This window comes from Acartia tonsa, chromosome 6 (assembly GCF_053477335.1).
Source record: "Acartia tonsa isolate MP-2025a chromosome 6, ASM5347733v1, whole genome shotgun sequence".
NCBI classification, from domain to species: Eukaryota; Metazoa; Arthropoda; class Copepoda; order Calanoida; family Acartiidae; genus Acartia; species Acartia tonsa.
In genome coordinates this window covers 8,351,626-8,367,462 of record NC_137265.1, presented here as the reverse complement: position 1 = coordinate 8,367,462, position 15,837 = coordinate 8,351,626, and the positions used below count along the sequence as shown (strand labels likewise).

General features: G+C 29.7%; 1 protein-coding gene across 5 annotated transcripts in view; it reads left to right on the top strand.

Annotated features, from left to right (window-relative positions):
* The first annotated feature begins 355 nt into the window (after positions 1-355).
* The window catches only part of hay (ATP-dependent DNA helicase hay), a 34,162-nt gene continuing 18,680 nt past the window's right edge, over positions 356-15,837 (top strand). For 2 of the 5 annotated variants that reach the window (XM_080163308.1, XM_080163307.1), the window contains exons 1-2: positions 2,766-4,846; positions 5,416-5,511. In XM_080163308.1, coding sequence (XP_080019434.1) covers positions 4,787-4,846; positions 5,416-5,511 — 156 coding nt within the window. In that variant the 5' untranslated portion in view covers positions 2,766-4,786. Of the gene's footprint in view, positions 452-2,765; positions 4,847-5,415; positions 5,512-15,837 lie in introns of those variants that run through there. The other 3 variants (XM_080163311.1, XM_080163310.1, XM_080163309.1) reach the window with 2 other exon arrangements.

Here is a 15,837-nt window from a genome sequence, read left to right as displayed (position 1 = left end):
ACTATTTATAGAACCTTTTTAATATGTAATTCTAACAGGGGTGCATATTCTGCACAAGATTCATTTTTATTCCCCCGCTGCAATTTTTTTTTTTTTCCCCTACTAGTTTTTTCCAGCCAGATTTTTTTCGCCAATTAGGTAGTCCTCCTAATTTTTACATTTTTTCCCCTCCAACCACATATTTTTTATTTTTTTTTACGCCACCCCCACCCACCCATCCCCTCAGCAGGGTCAAATTTGCAGAATATACACCCCTGAATTCTAATAAATTCAACTTGAATTAATATTGTTTAATCACTATTTATGTAATGTACCATTCATAGAACTCTCCCTTTATAATTATTTTACACAGAACAATTGTTTGTTATTGATTTCAGAGATTAAAATGGGCCCGTCGTCTAAAAGACCAAAAAAGGATAAAGAAGACAAAGATAAGAAACGGAAGAAGAAGGTGAGATTATTCATACTAAGAGATGTTAAAAATGTATCCTACGCGGGATTTTTTTGGCGCAACTGATTCCTATTAATAGTTTGGATTGACAATAAGATTTTGTTAAATCAATTGTTTCGTTTATCTATATTATTAAGTTCTGCTTGTACAGCATGACCCTCGAAAAAGTTTTTTTTAAGCATCTGCAGCCTATATTTCTCAATAAAATATTAAAAGATTCATATGTACTTGTTCTCTATAATTTTCTACATCAAAGGATATCAAAATATTTTTTTTACATCAATTAACAGCCGAGATTTTTAAAGCCAAAGTTGAAAAAGTGGCTGAGGAAAAAGTAACTTTTCAAGAAAAATGTTTTTTTAAAGTGAAATGACGTGTTTTCCTCATAATTTCAATACTTTTTATAAAACTTATATAAAGATGTTTCCAAGAAATTTATTTCATGCTGAAAGCACTTTTTTCACTTGCTCTAAAAGGCATTTTTAGATTAGTGTAAATTGCAAAAACACCCTTACAGAAAGAAATCCTATAAAAAATAGTAGCAAATTAAAAGTTTACATAAACAGAAATCAAACACTTTTTATTTTATTAAAATAAGTTAAAAAACGAAAAAGTTACAGCTACAAACTTTTATTAAACATTTAAAAATTTAAATGATTTTTATGTGTCTTTAAGTAGTTTGTATAAGTGGGTGTTAATTTATTAGGTCAAATTTGCGCTAATCCTTTCCGGTCATAAGGATAAATTGGGGTGGGGTTCATTTAAGGTCATGTTAAGAAGGGGATATTATAAGGTTTATGGGTAAATGGTTATTAGAAAAAATGCATTCAATAAAATTTAAAAGTATTTTTTTGATATGTAAAACCAACATTTTTTAATGCAATAAAAAAGGTACCTATCAATTGTAAACTTGCTCTTCTTTCTTATTTGTTTTTTAACTGGTTGATAAAAAGTTAATATACTAATAAAAAACTAAGAAATATTTAGCAATATCCAGTTTCTCAAGCACTTTTTCCAAACTTTGGCTTTAAAAATCTCGGCTGTTAATTGATGTAAAAAAATATTTTGATATCCTTTGATGTAGTGTTATAAAAATTAATCCACCCCTACCCCACAAAAATTTGCCTCCCCCTATTTGCAGGGCTAAAATGGCAGGTGGGTAACTTAGGGGGGGTTTTGTTGGTCCCTAGATAGGGCCTAGCTATAATTCTAATTGCTATAAGGGCTAATTTCTTCTATACAGCCCTCCCTGTACTCTGTACAGGTCAACACAACCAGAAGTTATGGAGGCAACTCTATGTGCAATGAGTTGCTTAGAATTATAGCTAATACTAAATAAAATCTTAGGGGGCAATGATATGTCTAAATATAGCAATAATTATCTAATCAACTCTTATGCTGAATAGATGTCAAAGACAATAATGACAGGTAAATATCTAATCAACTCTTTTGTTGAATAGATGGCAATGACAATAATAACAAGTGGATATCTAATCAACTATTTTGTTGAATAGATGGCAATGACTATAATAACTGATGGATATCTAATCAACTATTTTGTTGAATAGATGGCAATTACAGGTGAATATCTACTCAACTATTTTGTTGAATAGATGGCAATTACTATAATAACAGATGGATATCTAATCAACTATTTTGTTGAATAGATGGCAATTACAGTATTTAATAAAGTCAACTATTTGTTATCCTATCCACAATGGAAAAACAAGGACCTTATGATATTATTTTCAAATTTATTTTTATCACTAAGGCAATTTCTTTAGACAGTGTTGTAATCTTGAAAGCTGCTGGTAGACTGTGTAGGTTCCATCTAGGCAATCATTGGTGTTTAGTGCCCATTTCTCCCTCTCTCTTAGCCTTGTCTTTACCTTCCATCACACCCTCTCTTTTTGGCTCACCAATGTTTTCCCCAAGTAGAATCTCACAATGTACCACAGCTTGTACAATTTATAAAATTTTATACATATATAAAGGTAATTATAATCATAATAAATTAACAATTACTTTTTTCATACATATATAACATTTCACATATACATATTATATCATATTATTTTAGATGTTAATTTTTTAATAAATGTTTTATACCATGGTGTTTTTTTATGTCTAAGATGTTCCTAATATGTAGCATATCTTTTCTGTAAAGAAATTATGTGTCTTGGACCATAAAACTTTTTGTTACATAAAATTTCCCCGCAAAAAAGATAATCCAATTCCAGTCAAGGAATTCTGTACACATTAGGTACCTCATTGATTTTTTATATATGATTAAATACAATCCCATCACCTTTTTTTTTTTGTCAATTTTTTATTTTTTGCTATCCTTTTTTTGTGATTTTCTTGTACATTAATTGTATCAATTTGAGATTTAAAGAATTACCTCGATATTACTTCAAATCTCAAAAAGGCACAATATTACCATATCTCTTACAAACTATTACTTTAATTATGTCAGTCAGAAATTCAAAGAAACATCTCAATGTTACTACAAATCTCAAAAAGACACAATGCCTTAAAACTATGGATATCTTTAGATACCAAAAATAGAACCAAAAATGGTCCCTTTTCTGATTTCCAAATAAAATTGTTGTGGCATTACCAATAACTTTTATTTGTGATGTTTTATGCTTAAAAACCGAATGCAATGGGCCGTTCCCTCATTTTATTCCATTTTAATCAAAAACATCTACAAAAACGATGAAAAACGATGAAAAACGATGAAAAACTGTGCGTTATGATTAAGACTCGGACATTTAAGCTTTTATCCGTACTTCTACCTGAGACTTGAACTTGGTCTACTTGTATGGGGAGGTATGAATGTAAGCTAATATCGTTATTTTAATCATTTTTACTGTTATATAAAGATGTTTTCGTGCTCCAAAATTCAATTATGCCATACGAATCTCCTTTTTAAAGCACAAAAACGCCGAAAATTGAGAAAATTACGTACATTGTTAAATAGGGAAAGCTGTGTTATAGATCGCAGCTCTTCCGTGAAACGGGTCGACAAGGAAACATGGTTGTCAAATAGTAAAATCATTAATAAATGAAATACGAATATATACAATTATCTTCATGTAAAATCATTTCACTTCATTAATAATAAGCAAAGATTATTTAAGGATAAGCATTAAAAATAAACATGCACCGTTTTTTTTTATAAGAATGGTTTTTGAGCGAATTTTCCGTGTTTGATATAGGTATATAAAAAAATCTGGCAGCTATGGGTTAAAGGAAAGGAAATGGAAAGGTCGCCAGATCGTCAAAATTTGTTTCTATTTATTTTAGTAAGAAAATCTGACAATTTTTTACGAATTTTGCCTTGCTATTAACATTATTTCTTTTAAAATCGATTTAAAAATGGATAAAAAAGATCGTTTTCTTAAAATTCGCTACGTTTACTACTAAATTTATCGATTGGCCGATTCATTTTACACTTTCTGACAACATGGCATGGGAGAGGAGAAACATATGGAATTATTTGGTGTTGCCAGTATGTCAGAATTTTTTCTTGATATACAAAATATTAAATACTGTAATATACATGCATAAAATACAAAAAACGACGATTATTACTCTCTTTTACTTGACATATTTCATTAAATATTGACATATTATTATAAAAATGTAATTTTTCACCTTTTTTATTTTTATGAAAATATTCTTGGACAATCTAAATTTTCGAATCTGGCAACATAGAAAAAGAAAGAAGGAAGGTAGTAGATAGGAGATTTTTTCTGTCTCCTATTCAAAATCATGTTTGAGATAGCTTATTTTATTTAAAAATTTATATACATGCTGTAAAGAAAAGGCGAATTATTTTACATAGGTTACTGAAATATATATTTTCAAATAAATCACTTAGAAGTTGTCTTTTCTTGAACTATTTGCAATGTGAAAAATTCCCATGGCAGGTGAATGTATAGCATACGTCACCATAATAAACACCTATCCGCAGCCATTTTGGTTCTTTGTTATGGAACAGACAACACAAGTGAAAATTAATATAGTGCCTTATTTTTTACCTTTTATGTGTATTATGGTATATTTTGCTTTCTTATGTTTTAGTTATTACCTTTTTATGCCCTTTTTTATAGTACTATTTATTTGTCACCTTTATTTATCATCTTTTTATACCTTTTTGTTGTATTTTTTCTATACTTTCATTAAAAAGTATATATTGTTGTCTCTTAATTGTATCTCACCAGTATCACACAATTTTTTAATCATTTTCTCCTTCTTTTTGATATATTTCACTTTTTTCCCTCTAAAATATCACCTTTTTTGTCTCTTTTTAGCATTTTCAGAAGAGAAATGTCTGCAAACTACCTCTTTACATTGAGGGCTATGGCAAGCAGTGCCAACATCACTCAGGTCATGATATTTTAGTGGGTATAGGGTGAGATTTAGGGTTATAAGTATATTATTTCACTATTCTAAGAAATTTTTATAAAAATTTATTAAATATTTGAATTGTTCATAGTATAAGAATGGGGAGGGGGGTATGAGGGGTATTCATAAGATTTTCACTGATTGTTTTTTCTCCCTTTATAAAGGTGGGGAGGGGGGTATATGGAGTTAATATGTACACATTTGTAAGAATATCACTGTTTTTTCTCCCTTTATAAGAGTGGGGAGGGGGGTATAAGGGGTATTCATAAGATTTTCACTAATTGTTTTTTCTCCCTTTATAAAGGTGGGGAGGGGGGTATATGGAGTTAATATGTACACATTTATAAAAAATATCACTGTTTTTTCTCCCTTTATAAGAGTGGGGAGGGGGGTATATGGAGTTAATATGTACACATTTATAAGAATATCACTGTTTTTTCTCCCTTTATAAGAGTGGGGAGGGGGGTATGTCACCACTCAAACCCATCAACCCATGAGGGGAGGGGAGGGTGAGTTAAACATTTGTTTCCATATTTTTTTTTTTGTTTCAGGGGGAGGTTGCCCTGACTTACCTCATTGACCCCAGCTTTGCGGAACAATACCGCCTGGGTAATGTGGAGGTATCGCGGTATCGCGCTTTTGCAAAGGTAAAATGGTAATAATGGGGTAGGTAGTTATTTATAAGGGGTTCAATCCATTAAATTATAAGTTTCACTAAGGTATGTTTTTCATAAGAGTGATAAATAATGGGTTTTAACATCTACATGAGCAAAGCTAAAGGTAGGTAGGTAGGTAGGTAGGTAGGTAGGTAGGTAGGTAGGTAGGTAGGTAAGTAAGTAGGTAGGTAGGTAGGTAGGTAGGTAGGTAGGTAGGTAGGTAGGTATAAAGTGTTTAATCCATTATATTATAAGTTCTACTAAGGTATGTTTTTCACTAAGAGCAAAGGCTAAAGGTGTGTAGGCTTTATCACATAATTATAACATGAAAGGTATCAATATCCATAAAAGCACATAAGAGCACATGAGAGCACAGGCAAAAGGTATAAAATTTTTTTTTAATCATAGCATAAAGAGAGATATATTATCTTCATAAGAATTTATAAATTATTCTTTTCATCATGATATTTCTAGAGATGTTTATAATAATATAGGATTTTTCATCCATTCTGTAAATAATGCATATGGATATTTCTAAAAATAGAAACATTGATGCTATTCTGTAATAATAATTATTCTTGCATAGATAAATCTATTGGGTTAAAATAGGATTTTTCATCTATTCTGTAAATAATGCATATGGATATTTCTAAAAATATAAATATTGATGCTATTCTGTAATAATAATTATTCATGCATAGATAAATCTATTGGGTTAAATTCTAAAAATATACCATAGTTAGGTCAATCTAAAAGGTTAAATTGTTGAAATATATCATACATAGGTTAATCTATTTGGTTAATAATTGAAAATAATATGGTCTTCCTGTTAATTTCCTGATAAACGGGGAGCCATAAATAATATGTTATAAAAATTAATCCACCCCTACCCCACAAAAATTTGCCTCCCCCTATTTGCAGGGCTAAAATGGCAGGTGGGTAACTTAGGGGGGTTTTGTTAGTCCCTAGATAGGGCCTAGCTATAATTCTAATTGCTATAAGGGCTAATTTCTTCTATACAGCCCTCCCTGTACTCTGTACAGGTCAACACAACCAGAAGTCATGGAGGCAACTCTATGTGCAATGAGTTGCTTAGAATTATAGCTAATACTAAATAAAATCTTAGGGGGCAATGATATGTCTAAATATAGCAATAATTATCTAATCAACTCTTATGCTGAATAGATGGCAAAGACAATAATAACAGGTAAATATCTAATCAACTCTTTTGTTGAATAGATGGCAATGACAATAATAACAGGTGGATATCTAATCAACTATTTTGTTGAATAGATGGCAATGACAATAATAACAGGTGGATATCTAATCAACTATTTTGTTAAATAGATGGCAATGACAATAATAACAGGTGGATATCTAATCAACTCTATTGTTGAATAGATGGCAATGACAGTAATAACTAAATATCTAATCAACTCTTTTGTTGAATAGAGGGCAATGACAATATTTAATAAAGTCAACTATTTGTTATCCTATCCACAATGGAAAGACTAAGACCTTATTTATTATTTTCAATTCTGTGGAAGATTAAGCTTCAATGTATGATAATTTCAACATTTATTTAAAAGTATTGATATAAGAATATAACAATTACATACAGCAACATATTTAAACTTAAAAGTTTAGTCTAAATTATGCAGTATGTAGACAGTGCTAGGCATGTCTCATCTTTATGAAAGTTAGGCCTAGACTGTGTAGTGGCATTCTTTTCATGGCAAGATCCTGGTTCTCTCTCCAACCCACTCTACTTACCCCCCCCCCCACTCTCTCTTTTGTCTTGCACACAAGTTTAGCCAGACTGCATAATAAAGGATAAACTTTGCAAAAATATATAAAAAATATTTTTGCATAGAATTATTCTATTACTACTAAATATTTAAAGATTTACTTTATCTAGAATATATTAGTATGAAAATATTTATCATATTTACCCCTCACATACAGCATGATATTTTAGCAAGGTAAGAGGTGGTTATACAAAATAACATGTTAAAACTTTTTTGCACACTACATAGAAAATAATGTGTTACATAAAATTTCCCCCAAAAATGTAATAGACAATTCCTGGGAGGAATTCTGTACACATTGGTGAAAAAACTTTTTTGCATACTACATAGAAAATATTGTGTAACATAAAATTTCCCCCAAAAATGTAATAGACAATTCCTGGGAGGAATTCTGTACACATTGGTGAAAAATTATTATTATTTGTTGATTAAATATAAACCCATCACCTTTTTTTTTTGTTTGTTTATTTTTTCTTCAATTTTTTATACATTATATATCTATTGATACATTTGATACACAATACCTCTTATCATATTAGGATATATGATAAAATTTTTTTATAAAAATTGTAAGAGAATTTTGCAAAACTGTACTACCAAATCTTTTGAATTTGCACTGTTTTACTAAGTATAAAAAGAAATGTGATCTTTTACAAACAAATCTTTTACTGATTCTACATTAGTGTTATTTTTTATTTAAGATAAGGACTAAATTATACCGCAAAAATAATTTTTAGAAACATTAATACAATTTAAGTATAAGAATTCTTCTTTTTCACATGTAATTGTTTGTTTATGAAGGAGTTTACTTTGTGTAGCAGATGTTTTTTTATTTAAAATGAAGGCAATTCAGCTTTAATTAGAAGGTAAAGATTAAAAATCAGGACTAAAAAACCTAAGCAAGTTTGACAAATAGTGTCAGGATAAACAGGAACCCAAGGAAGATAAGAAGCTTTGCATCTAAAACAGAAAACTCCAACCTTACATGAATATTATCAGACCACTTCCACCTGTTCTGTACAATTAGAATCTGGTTCAAGGAATCCAGGTAGTTGTTAAACAGATTTAAATCCAGAAAAAAGCCAAGTATGACCAGAGATGTACTTTTCTTAAGTATCTGCAATCAGTGGGCAAAATAAGTCCACTTGCAGTGCTCCTCTACCTGTTCTTGTACAATAAGAATCCAGATAACTGAAATCAGGTAGATATTTTACAGATTTAAATCCAGAAGAAGAGCCATGTGTGACCAGAGATGTATGTTTTCTTCAGTTTCTGCAATTAGATCACTTGCAGTACTCTTTAACCTGTTCTTGTATAAGAAGAATCCAGTTAAGATAATTGTGGTAGCTGTTATACAGATTTAAATCCACAAGAAGGGTCAGGTATGACCGTTTTTGTACGTCTCCTTCAGTTTCTGCTTTGGGTGGGGTAGGTCTTGCTTTTGGAACCAGTTTGTCAGTTGGGTTGAACTTCTTGCACATATCTCTGTTAGGTAAAATGCTTAGATAATTATGTCCTTTCAATTCAATCATACCTGTGAGTAAAAGCCAATGCCTAAGTCTGCTTTGAATAAAATTGTCTTTCTTTGTGTTCTTTCTTTTCACTAAACATTTTTATACTACTTTGAATATTACTATATCCCTTACTAACTAGGACTGATTTGAAAACCAAAGAAATACCTTAATATTTCTCTGACTCTCAAAAAGTCAAAAAAGTAAAATTTTAAACAAATATAATACTAAAATTTTCTTTACTAAATAGGTCTAATTTGAAAACCAAAGAAATACCTCAATATTTCTCTGACTCTCAAAAAAGTACAGCTTTGTCATATCTAAATGTATTTATATATTTTCTGTTATTTTTTGATGTTTCTGGGCTTTAAACTTTATAAGTTTATTATTAAAAAAAATATTTTTGCTTTTAAAATATATATATATGTATCTATGATTCACTCTAAAAAAATTATATTACCAATTATTACAAGATATAAAATTACATAATTATTAAAAGATAACATGAAATTACAACATCATAATACATTTATACTGCAGTTTCATAATTTTTACATATTTTATGCTATTGTGATTTTACAATAATATTATGAAATAATTAAAAGTACTTTAACTTTACACATATTTACTGCAATTTTATAATTTTTACATATGGTGAATCATAGATATAAAAAAAATGGATGCTTGTAGAACATTTGATTTATACCTACCTTAATAAGAAATTTGAAAAATAAAAACATCCATAAAATCATTTTGATTGCCAAGGTAGGTATTTCAGGACAAAGGCCTGATCCAAAATTAAAACTATTATCTTTTCAAAGATCATATGATTATCAATGAAATTTTCAATAAGAAAATCTTTTTTCAGCAAATATGAAAATTCTTAATAAATGATGAGATAATCTCATTCATTATTCAAAAGCACATTTAGTAATTTTTACTGTACATTTGAAACCATTAATTTTGAATTATGGTTGCATTAAAATTTATTTTGAAAGTGTGTTATTTTACACTTGAATAGAAAAGAATGATGTTGATCTCCTTCATAAAACATTTCTTATGTCATTTGTAAATTTGAAGGATGTGATTCTTGTCTAGAGTCTGATGATTATTTAATACTTCACTATTCATGAAGAGGGAAATCTCACCCTCTGTTTGAAAAAAAAGCAAAAAAAATTTTTAAAGGTAAATCTTTAAAATTTTTTTTTTTTTTTTTTTTTTTTTTTTTTTTTTTTTTTTTTTTTTTGGGTAAAAGAGATATAATCACCATTGCCATTGTCTCGCCTGTATACCAATCTGTTTTGGGTTTGGCATAACTAAGAGCATCAATGGAGATGTTATTTGGTCCTCTTGAGATTATAGGCTACACACAGAGTAGCCAAACTCACTTCTATTAAGTCTATTTTATAAATAATTTAGCATCCTTGTAGGACCTCTTTTTTAAAAAAGGCACACTTTTTAAGTGTTTTTTGTTAGCATCCTTTTGGGACCTCTTTTTAAAAAAGGCACACCTTTTAGGTGTTTTTTTGTTATGTTTATCCCATTAAGGATATATCTTGACCTTTGTTGTAAGGCACATATTTAAATAATTAAAGTTTTAGCTTAAAGAAGTTTTTTAGGTTTAGATACTGAGTGTGTTAGGTCTCCTTTGGTTTTGGGCATGATGTTCTACTCAATCATAAATCATCATTATCATTGCCAATTATCTCTTATCATTATGGTTATTTATCTCTTCTTTGTAGAGCATAGGCCATGTACAATGGTTCTCCCAGTTTTCTTTGGATTTTGGCATGACTTAGGCATTGTTGAGTTTTTCTTTTCTATCATCAACTGTCTTCATCCTTGCCATCTCTTTTGTAGAGCATAGGCCATGCACAATGGTTCTAAGGCATTGTTGAGAGATGATATTTTGTCATCACATCATTATTGCCATTTATCTCTTTTTAGAGCATGGGCCATGTACAATGGTTCTCCAATTTCTTTGGATTTATCTCTTTTTTTGTAGAGCATAGGCCATGTATAATGGTTCTCCCAGTTTTCTTTGGATTTTGGCATGACTTAGGCATTGTTGAGATTTTCTTTTCTATCATCAACTGTCTTCATCCTTGCCATCTCTTTTGTAGAGCATAGGCCATGCACAATGGTTCTAAGGCATTGTTGAGAGATGATATTTTGTCATCACATCATTATTGCCATTTATCTCTTTTTAGAGCATGGGCCATGTACAATGGTTCTCCAATTTCTTTGGATTTATCTCTTTTTTTTGTAGAGCATGGTTCTAAGGCATTGTTGAGAGATGAGATTTAGTCATCACATCATTATTGCCATTTATCTCTTTTTAGAGCATGGGCCATGTACAATGGTTCTCCAATTTCTTTGGATTTATCTCCTTTTTGTAGAGCATAGGCCATGCACAATGGTTCTAAGGCATTGTTGAGAGATGATATTTTGTCATCACATCATTATTGCCATTTATCTCTTTTTAGAGCATGGGCCATGTACAATGGTTCTCCAATTTCTTTGGATTTATCTCTTTTTTGAAGAGCATAGGCCATGCACAATGGTTTTAAGGCATTGTTGAGAGATGATATTTTGTCATCACATCATTATTGCCATTTATCTCTTTTTAGAGCATGGGCCATGTACAATGGTTCTCCAATTTCTTTGGATTTATCTCTTTTTTGTAGAGCATAGGCCATGCACAATGGTTCTAAGGCATTGTTGAGAGATGATATTTTGTCATCACATCATTATTGCCATTTATCTCTTTTTAGAGCATGGGCCATGTACAATGGTTCTCCAATTTCTTTGGATTTATCTCCTTTTTGTAGAGCATAGGCCATGCACAATGGTTCTAATCAAGAAAGAGATTTAATATTCCCTCTAACATTTTGGTTAGGATGTTTTATCCCTGAGGGAGGTAATAGTTTTCCTTTAAATGTTTGTACAGTGATAGGATATCCAATCATATCTATCTCTAAAACAGTTCAATTAAGTGGAAAATAAATATATCAAACTTTCTGTAAAATTATTTGAGAAGGTATCTTTTATACATGAATAAGATACTTTGCTGCATTAAACCAAAATCTTTTTCTTTGATTTTCTTTTCAGCTTCAAATAGTTTTTTCTGTAATATTCTTCAAAGTTTCCTTCATTGACTATGCTCAATTTTTGTTCTAAATTTTTTGGTTGTTTAGTATTTAGATTATCTTTCAAGTAGTATTTCATGTTTTTAATCATAACTCTTTTTATATCTACCCTACTAGGATAATCTTCTTTGCCATCGTTGTGAAGCATTTCAAATACTGGTTTTAATGATTTATCCATGTGTTTCTTGCAGTAATAAGATATGTAACGGCACTTTGTTTTTTCTTGCCATGTATCTGGATCAATTTTATCTACAAGGTTCACTATTCTTTCATACTTTTCTAAAAGATTGTGACCTTTTAATTTTAAATTTTCAAGTTCATGTAACACATCATGTTCAGATACAAATAAACCTTCTTTAAGGTAATAGAGGTGATACAAATAGTCTTGAAAATTTATTTTACAAGGTATAACACCCATTTCTGCCATTTTATCCTTCAACTCTTTACTAAGAAATTGGTGTATTATAGTACAATATTCTTGTTGTGAACACATAGAAAATCTTTCCTTAGGAAACTGTCCCAGGAAAGTTGAAATAGAAATATTATCAGATAATTCATATGGTGAGAGCATCTTGAATTGCTTTATTTTGAAACAAACAAGATCTTCATTAAAATTTACCATATCATTTGTAAGGCTATAATTTTCATTGTTTTTCTTTGATGTAACTGAACTGGTTGCGTTCTCACAAAATGAACTAGCTTTAGGAGGGGCATTTGGCCAACTAGATTCATACAATGTGTCTCTATTTCTTTTGTCTTCTCTTGAATCAGCACTTTTTAGAGGCTTATCTTGTATTTTACAGACACTTTTTTCATATAGTTCTTTCACCAAAGACAACAAAGTCCCATTTGATTCTGTTAATTTTTCATTAAGCATCTTAAGATAATCTAGACTCTCATTAACATTTTTAAAATCATTTTTGATAATAGAGTTTTCAACTTTCAAATTTTTATTTTCTTTGTAAAGTTTGATTGATACATCTTCTTGCTGAGTTATTATCAGTTCAAAATTTTTAATTTCATCTGTAAGAAGTTTGTTTCTTTCTTCTAGTTTTGCATTTTTGATTTCTAGCCTGATATTTTCAATGAATATCAGTTTTTGGTCATTAAGTGTTATATTATCCCTTTTTGGATGTGTCACTTTTTCTGACTCATTTTCTGGAAGAAAGCTTGGTTTTTTGAAAACATCAGATTTTTTCATTAATCGATGATGCATTCTACAAGGCACTGATTGATACAAATTTTTAAAATTATTGACAGTTTTATTTTTACTAAAAACCATCTCATTAATAACAATATGTTTAATATTTGATTGTTTATAATCGTTAAAAAGAACAATTTTATCATTCTTAATATTATCATTTTGACAGTTGAAACATGGAGTTTCAGACACAAAATTTGTACTCTCTTCCACTTCAATGCTTGAATCACATTCAAACATTCCATCAATTATTTTAGGTTTAAGCCCAAGAAAGGTAAGGGTTTTTGTAAACATTTTTGTTAAATGCATGTATACAATGTATTCTACATAAGAATCAAAAGAACATATAATGTTTGAAACTAGTCTAATAGAAAGATAAAGAATGATTTTATCTTTATTCTTAACATTTCAAATCCTTTTTCATGCTCCCAACTGTTACTTATATCTATAAAAAGGGCAGTTTACACTCTACACACACGGAGCTACACACACACAGGCACACCCACAATCTCTCTCTTCTCTCATTCCTATCCTGTGTGCGTCGTCAGGTGTGTTTGAAAACCACTGCCTTTTTAAGTATATATCACAGTGGAAAATAATAAGAAGTTTTAATAATGTATGTAAATATTTTATCTTAATACCCTTTATTTTTCATGGGGAAAACTCATATAATTTTCTTTGAAGATTCTAATTTACAAAATATCCAGTTTTATTTCACTGTGTTTCTTGAGTGCAATGTCTTCAAACCAATCTTCTCTATAGGTGTATAACAAAAGCACACAATACTCGTTATTTTTCCTTTTCAACTTAAACACTTGGTTCTTTATAAATGTTAGAGGTACAGCTACTTTATAGATATAGCTACTATCTAGATTGTTTACAGATATAGGAAGCACAGCTACTCCATTGATTTAATAAAGAAGCGCAGCTTCTTTATTGCTATAAAAAAACGCATTAATTTAAGAAGTAGAGTTACTTCATTGATTTAAGAAGATTAAACAACTTAAACACTAGCATCTTTATAGATGTTAGAGGTGTAGCTACTTTATAGATTTAATTAGTGCAGCAACTTCATTGATCTAAGAAGCACAGCTACTCTTTAGTTTTGAACATATTATTAAAATTAATTAATCTATAAAATTGCAATTTATTTTAAGATTAACTACTTTTTTTTCTCCTTTTTGTTTAGAATTATTGTTAAGTCTTCTATAATCATTGAACCAATTTAGTTCACTATTTTAGGTAAGCTTCACATATGTCATGTGATGGTTTAAAACTATTTTCATATATAATTCTTGGGATAGTTTTAAGCTATTTTTCTAGGCCCTCCAATCTCTAGTGATAGGGGTGTAATCACAAGTAATGCAATAAAAATCAAATAGAAAGCTATTATTTGTATGATTACTAAGTTTCAATAACCACTGAACCGTTTGGGTTCACTATTTTATTTTCATATTTAAGTCTTGGGAAGGTTTTAAGCTATTTTTCTAGGCCCTCCAATCTTTATTTTTCATTTATCCTTGAGTAATACTTTCAATTCATATACCATGTTGGAACTTGATTTGCAACTCTCTCTTTTTTATCTGTCTACCATTCAAGCAATGTATAGTTTAAAAATCTTGAATGGCACATCAGATTATTTTGTCTGAGAATTTTTGCTCTTTACAACCTTGCATAAAGGAATAAGTACTATTTTTCATTTTTTACTTATATAGTATCATAGAACTTAATGATTAAGAAACTAATCTTTTGAGTTCTGACAATTATGGCCACTTTCAAACACAAATACAAGTTTCTGTCATGAATCAACAGATTATTTTAAATTCAGTGTTTTAGTATAATAATAAAATAAATAAAGTTTAGGAATAAACTTATCTCCTTATTCCTGATTTTAAGTACAACAAGGTGATTTAGCAGGTTTGCAAACCCTGCGCACCCAAGGCAATAAACTGTCTGGATTTTTTTTTAATCATAGCATAAAGAGAGATATATTATCTTCATAAGAATTTATAAATTATTCTTTTCATCATGATATTTCTAGAGATGTTTATAATAATATAGGATTTTTCATCCATTCTGTAAATAATGCATATGGATATTTCTAAAAATAGAAACATTGATGCTATTCTGTAATAATAATTATTCTTGCATAGATAAATCTATTGGGTTAAAATAGGATTTTTCATCTATTCTGTAAATAATGCATATGGATATTTCTAAAAATATAAATATTGATGCTATTCTGTAATAATAATTATTCATGCATAGATAAATCTATTGGGTTAAATTCTAAAAATATACCATAGTTAGGTCAATCTAAAAGGTTAAATTGTTGAAATATATCATACATAGGTTAATCTATTTGGTTAATAATTGAAAATAATATGGTCTTCCTGTTAATTTCCTGATAAACGGGGAGCCATAAATAATATGTTATAAAAATTAATCCACCCCTACCCCACAAAAATTTGCCTCCCCCTATTTGCAGGGCTAAAATGGCAGGTGGGTAACTTAGGGGGGTTTTGTTGGTCCCTAGATAGGGCCTAGCTATAATTCTAATTGCTATAAGGGCTAATTTCTTCTATACAGCCCTCCCTGTACTCTGTACAGGTCAACACAACCAGAAGTTATGGAGGCAACTCTATGTG